This window comes from Phocoena phocoena, chromosome 17 (genome assembly GCF_963924675.1).
Source record: "Phocoena phocoena chromosome 17, mPhoPho1.1, whole genome shotgun sequence".
Classification (NCBI taxonomy): domain Eukaryota; kingdom Metazoa; phylum Chordata; class Mammalia; order Artiodactyla; family Phocoenidae; genus Phocoena; species Phocoena phocoena.
The window spans coordinates 11,773,844-11,783,195 of record NC_089235.1 but is presented as its reverse complement, the minus strand read 5'-3'; the positions used below and the strand labels follow the sequence as shown (position 1 = coordinate 11,783,195).

General features: G+C 39.7%; 1 protein-coding gene across 2 annotated transcripts in view; it reads right to left on the bottom strand.

Moving 5' to 3' along the window:
• Positions 1 to 349: 349 nt before the first annotated feature.
• Positions 350 to 9,352, bottom strand: part of MTFR1 (mitochondrial fission regulator 1) — a 52,898-nt gene continuing 43,895 nt past the window's right edge. For both annotated transcript variants that reach the window (XM_065895563.1, XM_065895564.1), the window contains 3 exons: positions 8,027 to 8,279; positions 1,241 to 1,409; positions 350 to 418 (listed from right to left, as the gene is read on the bottom strand). In XM_065895563.1, the coding sequence (XP_065751635.1) occupies positions 350 to 418; positions 1,241 to 1,409; positions 8,027 to 8,279 (491 nt within the window). The remainder of the gene's footprint in view (positions 419 to 1,240; positions 1,410 to 8,026; positions 8,280 to 9,352) is intronic.

The following is a 9,352-nucleotide window of genomic DNA, read 5'->3' as shown; positions in this document are numbered from 1 at the left end:
GCACATAAAACGTGTACAGATAAATTAGTGTTAAGAATTAAAAACTCACATCTACAAAGGTCCTTTCTTTATTCTGAAATCTATATAATTGTTTTCCAGACTGGAAATCTAAACATCTTGGCTACACATTAAAAACACATCAGAATATAAATATGCTATGGAAAACTTCAGAACGGACCTTCTCTTAAAAGCAAACAAACTTAGAGTGCTTTTGTTATAGCTTAATCCTCTGAGACTTAAAAGGAGACACTAAATTCAGGTATTTACCAAATGGTGTATTAGGGCTGTTCGGCTAATGGAAATCAACACTAACAGCTGAACTAGTAGGACAGTCTTTCTCAGCTCAGTATTAGGAAGTTGAAACATTTTCAATTAAAGCCTTCATTTTTCCTGTAGACTTCAACATGTGTGGCCCAAACTAGAAAAGAAACAAAAAAGACACTGGTTCATGTAACGGTAACGATATGCCCCACTCCCAATCATGGATCAAAGGTATGTTCTTCATGAAAAACCAAACAGCTACGTAATATTAAAACCAAGTTGTTATAAACATGACATATCAAAAGAGTGAAAGGCAAAGAGACAACAAAATTATGCCCTAGAAAACTATAATTACCTTTGCAAGAGCCTAGCTTAGTCCAATTTTACTTCTCCGAATAAAAGAAGGAAGCAAGGTACAGAGTTTCCTTTTCAATGTCTGAAGACTTTCAGAGATGCTAGAATTTCTAAGATATCTACATCTCTGGAATAAACACATATGCCCCATGACAGTACCCAGAATAAAGGTAATGTATAAACTAATACATGATAGCTTCCATGAATCTGCTCAGTCTCCATCTGTGGCATGCCCACAGCCTGCAAGACCCTGGTCAAATGTCTCTCCCTCTTCAGGAGACTTCCTCACAGGTGCCCTAAGAGAAAATGATCTTTCCTTGCTATATCAGCATTTTTATTGTCCTCAGATATAAATTTTATTGTAATGAATTTCACTTCATTATACTTAAATAAAACAGCATGAAAAATTTAACACAGGAGACACTAAGCAATGAAACCAGGGGTTAACTTGTGCTTCCTTCTCTGTGCTCTTCTGTAACAGGTAATCTAGCTGTAGGGAGGGACTAAATCCTGTAGCACGCGTCCTTTTGAATCTCGCAGGCGCACACAGCTCAACGTGTTGCAGCGTGCAGCAGTGAAAGGAACTACCAGGCTGTACTTGGAGGGAACTGTGCCCAGTACTCACCAACACTCTTTCTGAGGTGCCCTCTGATTCAGACTTTGGAATTCCTTTTTCAGCTTCACCTTGGCTATCACATCGATACCGATAAGCAAACTTCTTTCTCAGAGCCTCTGCTATGAGGGCAGCAGGGTCAGCAGCATCCACCGGTTTGGGCTTCGTGTCTTGTGCTGACCTGAGAAAAATGAACATGAACCAAGGGGGCGCTGATCCCTCCGGGAAGCACACGGGGAGCCTGATGGCACTTCTCTGGCATCAATACACTTGACAAAGACACTGACACATACTGATGCAGTGAAGTGGAAAACCTAGATTTAAAGCTCAATGAAAGAGCACAAAAGTGCCCAATAACAGTCCCTCAGGTCCTCTCAGGAGCAGAGATTATGTGCTCCTTCAGGGCAATTAGGGTTCCATCCTTCTCCAAAAGCCTGGTGACTGCCACAGCAGGGACGCATACAGCTTCACTGGATGAATGACTGCACAGTAAAGAAAAGCCTTCAAATGTAGTTGGGGGAGAAACTGGAAAGTTACCTGCAAGTGTTTATTCTGCTAATCTCTTAGGCTCCTGTACACAGTTAACTATCTTTTCTAAACTAAAAACTTAGAGCTACTCCTGTAGTCACGTTATAAAACAAAGTTCGCAAGAAACCTAGTACTTGGGAGATTGGTTCAAGGTGGCACAGTAGAAGGACGTGCTCTCCCTCCTGCAAGAGCACCAGAATCACAACTAACTGCTGAACAATCATCGACAGGAAGACACTGGAACTCACCAAAAAAGACAGCCCACATCCAAAGACAAAGGAGAAGCCGCAGTGAGATGGTGGGAGGGGCGCAATCACAATAAAATCAAATCCCATAACTGCTGGGTGGGTGACTCACAGACTGGAGAACACTTATACCACAGCAGTCCACCCACTGGAGTGAAGGTTCTGAGCCCCACGTCAGGCTTCCCAACCTGGGGGTCCAGCAACGGGAGGAGGAATTCCTAGAGAATCAGACTTTGAAGGCTAGTGGGATTTGATTGCAGGACTTCGACAGGACTGGGGGAAAGACAGACTCCACTCTTGGAGGGCACACACAAAGTCGTGTGCCCATCGGGACCCAGAGAAAGGAGCAGTGACCCCACAGGAGACTGAACCAGACCTACCTGCTAGTGTTGGAGGGTCTCCTGCAGAGGCAGAGGGTGGCTGTGGCTCACCGTGGGGACAAAGACACTGGCAGCAGAAGTTCTGGGAAGTACTCCTTGGTGTGAGCCCTCCCAGAGTCCATTATTCCAAAGAGCCCAGGTAGGCTCCAGTGTTGGGTCACCGCAGGCCAAATAACCAACAGGGAGGGAACCCAGCCCCACCCATCAGCAGACAAGCAGATTAAACTTTTACTGAGCTCTGCCCACCAGAACAACAGCCAGCTCTACCCACTACCAGTTCCTCCCATCAGGAAACTTGCACAAGCCTCTTAGATAGCCTCATCCACCAGAGGGCAGACAGCAGAAGCAAGAAGAACTACAATCCTGCAGCCTGTGGAACAAAAACCACATTCACAGAAAGATAGACAAGATGAAAGGGCAGACGGCTATGTACCAGATGAAGGAACAAGATAAAACCCCAGAAAAACAACTAAATGAAGTGGAGATAGGCAACCTTCCAGAAAAAGATTTCAGAATAATGATAGTGAAGATGATCCAGGACCTCGGGAAAAGAATGGAGGCAAAGACTGAGAAGACATAAGAAATGTTTAACAAACACCTAGAAGAATTAAAGAACAGAGAGATGAACAATACAATAAATGTTTAACAAACACCTAGAAGAATTAAAGAACAGAGAGATGAACAATACAATAAGTGAAAAGAAAAATACAGTAGAAGGAATCAATTGCAGAATAACTGAGGCAGAAGAACAGATAAATGACCTGGAAGACAGAATGGTGGAATTCACTGCTGTGGAACAGAATAAAGAAAAAAGAATGAAAAGAAATGAAGACAGCCTCAGACACCTCAGGGACAACATTAAACGCAACAACATTTGCATTATAGGGGTCCCAGAAGGAGAAGGGAGAGAGAAATGACCCAAGAAAATATTTAAAGAGATTATAGTTGAAAACTTCCCTAACATGGGAAAGGAAATAGCCACCCAAGTCCAGGAAGCGCAGAGTTCCCATACAGGATAAACCCAAAGAGAAACACATCAAGACACATAGTAATAAAATTGGCAAAAATATAAAGACAAAGAAAAATTATTGAAAGCAGCAAGGGAAAAATGACAAATAACATACAAGGGAACTCCCATAAGGTTAACAGCTGATTTCTCAGCAGAAACTCTACAAGCCAGAAGGGAGTGGAATGATATACTTAAAGTGATGAAAGGGAAGAACCTACAACCAAGATTACTCTACCTGGCAAGGATCTCATTCAGATTCGAGGGAGAAATCAAAAGCTTTACAGACAAGCAAAAGCTAAGAGAATTCAGCACCACCAAACCAGCTCTACAACAAATGCTAAAGAAACTTCTATGAGTGGAACACAAGAGAAGAAAAGGACCTACAAAAACAAACCCAAAACAATTAAGAAAATGGTAATAGGAACATACATATCGATAATTACCTTAAACATGATTGGATTAAATGCTCAACCAAAAGACACAGGCTCACTGAATGGATACAAAAACAAGACCCATATATATGCTGTCTACGAGAGACCCACTTCAGGATACAGACTGAAAGTGAGGGGATGGAAAAACATGCCATGCAAAAGGAAATCAAAAGCTGGAGTAGCAAAACTCATATCAGATAAAATAGACTTTTAAAATAAAGAATGTTACAAGAGACAAGGAAGGACACTACATAACGATCACAGGATCAATCCAAGAAGATGATGTAACAATTATAAGTATATACGCACCCAACATAGGAACAGCTCAATACATAAGGAAACTGCTAACAGTTATAAAAGAGGAAATCAACAGTGACACAAGAGTAGGGGACTTTAACACCTCACTTACACCAATGGACAGATCATCTAAACAGAAAATTAATAAGGAAACACAAGCTTTAAATGACACAATAGACCAGATAGATTTAATTGATATTTATAGGACATTCCATCCAAAAGCAGCAGATTACACTTTATTCTCAAGTGTGCACGGAATATTCTCCAGGATAGATCACATCAAGCCTCAGTAAATTTAAGAAAACTGACATCATATCAAGCATTTTTCAGAGCATAACACTCTGAGATTAGAAGTCAATTACAGGCAGAAAAAACGTAAAAAACACAAACACATGGAGGCTAAACAGTATGCTACTAAATAACCAAGAGATCACTGAAGAAATCAAAGAAGAAATTAAAAAATACCTAGAGACAAATGACAAAAAACATGATGATCCAAAAGCTATGGGATGCAGCAAAAGCAGTTCCAAGAGGGAAGTTTACAGCAATACAATCCTACCTCAAGAAACAAGAAAAATCTCAATCTAACCTTACACCTAAAGGAACTAGAGAAAGAATAACAAACAAAACCCAAAGTTAGCAGAAGGAAAGAAATCATAAATATCAGAGCAGAAATAAATGAAATAGAAACAAAACCATAGCAAAGATCAATAAAACTAAAAGCTGGTTCTTGGAGAAAATAAAATTGATAGACCATTAGCCAGACTCATCAAGAAAATGAGGGAGAGGACTCAAATCAATAAAATTAGAAATGAAGAAGAAGTTAAAACAGACACTGTAGAAACACAAAGCATCCTAAGAGACTACTACAAGCAACTCTATGCCAATAAAATGGACAACCTGGAAGAAACAGACAAATTCTTAGAAAAGTATAACCTTCCAAGACTGAACCAGGAAGAAACAGAAAATATGAACAGACCAATCACAAGTAATGAAATTGAAACTGTGATTAAAAATCTTCCAACAAACAAAAGTCCCGGACCAGATGGCTTCACAGGTGAATTCTATCAAAGATTTAGAGAAGAGGTAACACCCATCCTTCTCAAACTCTTCCAAAAAACTGCAGAGGAAGGAACACTCCCAAACTCATTCTATGAGGCCACCATCACCCTGATACCAAAACCAGACAAAGATACTACAACAAAAGAAAATTACAGGGCTTCCCTGGTGGCACAGTGGTTGGGAGTCCGCCGGCTGATGCAGGGGACACAGGTTCGTGCCCCGGTTCGGGAGGATCCCGCGTGCCACGGAGCGGCTGGGCCTATGAGCCATGGCCGCTGTGCCTGCACGTCCGGAGTCTGTGCTCCACGATGGGAGAGGCCACAGCAATGAGAGGCCTGCGTACCGCAAAAAAAAAAAAAAAATTACAGACCAATATCACTGATGAATATAGATGCAAAGATCCTCAACAAAATACTAGCAAACAGAATCCAACAATACGTTAAAAGGATCATACACCATTATCAAGTGGGGTTTATCCCAGGGATGCAAGGATTCTTCAATATATGCAAATCAATGTGATATACCATATTAACAAATTGGAGAATAAAAACCATATGATCATCTCAATAGATGCAGAAAAAGCTTCTGACAAAATTCAACACCCATTTATGATAAAAACTCTTCAGAAAATGGGCACAGAGGGAACCTACCTCAACATAATAAAGGCTATATACTACAAACCCACAGCAAACATCATTCTCAATGGTGAAAAACTGAAAGCATTTGCTCTAAGATCAGGAACAAGACAAGGATGTCAACTCTCACCACTATTATTTAACATCGTTTTGGAAGTCCTAGCCACAGCAATCAGAGAAGAAAAAGAAATAAAAGGAATACAAATTGGAAAAGAAGAAGTAAAACTGTCAGTGTTTGCAGATGACATGATACTATACATAGCGAATCCTAAAGATGCCACCAGAAAACTACCAGAGCTAATCAATGAATTTGGTAAAGCTGCAGGATACAAAATTAATGCACAGAAATCTCCTGCATTCCTATACACTAATGATGAAAAACCTGAAAGAGAAATTAAGGAAAAACACTCCCATTTACCATTGCAACAAAAAGAATAAAATACCTAGGAATAAACATACCTAGGGAGACAAAAGACCTGTATGCAGAAAACTATAAGACACTGATGAAAGAAATTAAAGATGATACCAACAGATGGAGAGATATATACCATGTTCTTGGGTTGGAAGAATGAATACTGTGAAAATGACTATACTACCCAAAGCTTCTACAGATTCAATGCAATCCCTATCAAATTACCAATGGCATGTTTTTACAGAACTAGAACAAAAAAATCTTAAAATTTATATGGAGGCACAAAAGACCCCAAATAGCCAAAGCAGTCTTGAGGGAAAAAAATGGAGCTGGAGGAATCAGACTCCCTGACTTCAGACTATACTACAAAGCTACAGTAATCAAGACAATATGGTACTGGCACAAAAACAGAAATATAGATCAATGGAACAAGATACAAAGCCCAGAGATAAACCCTCACACCTATGGTCAACTAATCTATGACAAAGAAGGCAAGGATATACAATGGAGAAAAGACAGTCTCTTCACTAAGTGGTGCTGGGTAAACTGGACAGCTACATGTAAAAGAATGAAATCAGAACACTCCCTAACACCATACACAAAAATAAACTAAAATGGATTAGAGACCTAAATATAAGACCGGACACTATAAAACGCTTAGAGGAAAACATAGGAAGAGCACTCTTTGACATAAATCACAGCAAGATCTTCTTTGATCCTCCTCCTAGAGTAATGGAAATAAAAACAAAAATGAACAAATGGGACCTAAGGAAACTACAAACAAGACAAAAAGTAAACCCTAAGAATGGGAGAAAATCTTTGCAAACGAATCGACAAAGGATTAATCTCCAAAATATATAAACAGCTCATGCAGCTCAATATTAAAAAACAAACCACCCAATCCAAAAATGGGCAGAAGACCTAAATAGACATTTCTCCAAAGAAGACAAACAGGTGGCCAACAAACACATGAAAAGCTGCTCAACATCACTAATTATTAGAGAAATGCAAATCAAAACTACACTGAGGTATCACCTCACACCTGTTAGAATGGGCATCATCAGAAAATCTACAAACAGCAAATGCTGGAGAGGGTGTGGAGAAAAGGGACCCCTCTTGCACTGTTGGTGGGAATGTAAATTGATACAGCCACTGTGAAGAACAGTATGGAGGTTCCTTAAAAAAACTAAAAATACAACTACCATATGACCCAGCAATCCCACTACTGGGCATATACCCAGAGAAAACCATAATTCAAGAAGACACATGCACCCAACTGTTTATTGCCGCACCATTTACAACAGCCAGGATGTGGAAGCAACCTAAATGCCCACTGACAGACGAATGGATAAAGAAGATGTGGTACATATATAGAATGGAATATTACTCAGCCATAAAAAGGAACGAAGTTGAGTCATTTGTAGAGATATGGATGAATCTAGAGAATTTCATACAGAGTGAAGTCAGTCAGAAAGAGAAAAACAAATATCATACATTAATGCATATATGTGGAACCAAGAAAAATGGTGCAGATGAAGCAGTTTGCACAGCAGAATTTGAGACACGGATGTAGAAAACAAACGTATGGACACTAAGGGGGGAAACTGGCTTTGGGGGGGTGCTGGTGTGATGAATTGGGAGATTGGGACTGACATGTATTCACTGATGTGTATAAAATGGATAAGAACCTGCTGTATGAAAAAAATTAATAAAATTCAAAAATTCAAAAAGAAACCTAGTACTTGGTTTTAGGCAAAAAAAATCAAGGGAAGTGAGAAAGAAGGCAAATATATCCTCACCTTTTTACTGACCGAAGTTTCACGCTGTTCATGTCTTTAAGGATCTCCAGCATATTTGGCATATCAGATTTCTTTGGACTGCTCTTGACTGAAGTCTTTCCAGCACAGGCGTTTTTCTCTCTTCGATCTCTAATCAGATCAATAGCAGATGCGCTTTTGTGGAGCCCTGACAGAGGGAGGGGAGGTGGCGGAGGGGGAGCTGGTGGGACACAGGGTGGCGCTGGGGCAACGGATGCCGTAGATTCTAAGTCACCTACAGAAACAAGGGAAAGTCATTTTGATCCTGCTGGTAATAGGCAAATAAACTATTTTAAAAGCAACATTATGTTAAGGACTTTATATCTGAGAACAGTATCCTTAAAAAGAATCAAAGTTATGTAAGTAGAAAGGAAGTTTCAGTTACTTGGTTGGAATCTAAATGCCTGCATCTCAGTCACTGTATCATTTAATCCCAAACTCTCCAGATGGAAACATTCCATTTAACTTAACAGGGCGCTTTTGTGATCTCCACTGTTCAAGTCTGACTGCTGCCAAGTGTGTAGCTACTTTTAGATGAAACAGAGCATCTGTACTGCACACATAACTATCTTCAGTATATACAGTTTGACAATTTAGTACTAGAGTTAAGTATTTGAAAAAACCATTTGATACATTCGTGGTTCTTTTTAAGTATATTTACATAGAAGATTTAATTGAGCGTTAACTAGAATGTGCATTGACCAAAGTGTGTTTAAAGTTTTAGATTTATTGTTGAACAAATTTCTGGGAGGAAAAAAAAAGTTATAGTTAATTTCCTAAACAAGAAGTAACCAAGAGTTAAAGTGGTTCTAAAATAAGGACCTAAAAATTCATCTTTCTGCATAATTGGAAATTACAGAGTTGTTTTGGGGGTGAACTGTATTAATTAGGGGGAACTCGATGCACATGAGTTTTACTCAAGGGATTTGGATTGTAAATAGAAGTTTAACATAAAGCCCCAAATTATCTCACAATTTACAGTAGTTTTAAGTCTGCCAGAAGAGGGAGGTAAAGCAAAAGAGAAATGTAATTCATAGGTTAAACAGAAAAGGGCAGGACTTTGGTTTTTCATAAGTTACATGCAAATTTCACTTAAGTAACACCAGGTGTGGGGAGTGCACTCGCCCTCTGCCCATCTTGGCCTGACCCAGGTTGGATGAGGCTTCCATGTGGGGTTACATTAAACTCTAGGACCACAAGCAAAGTGGCTCAGAGGCAGAATAACTGTCCTATCCTTTAACCTTTAGAGTTGGCTTATGCTGAGTCTCGCCAGGACTCAGGGAACAACACTTGGAAAAACAACCACTA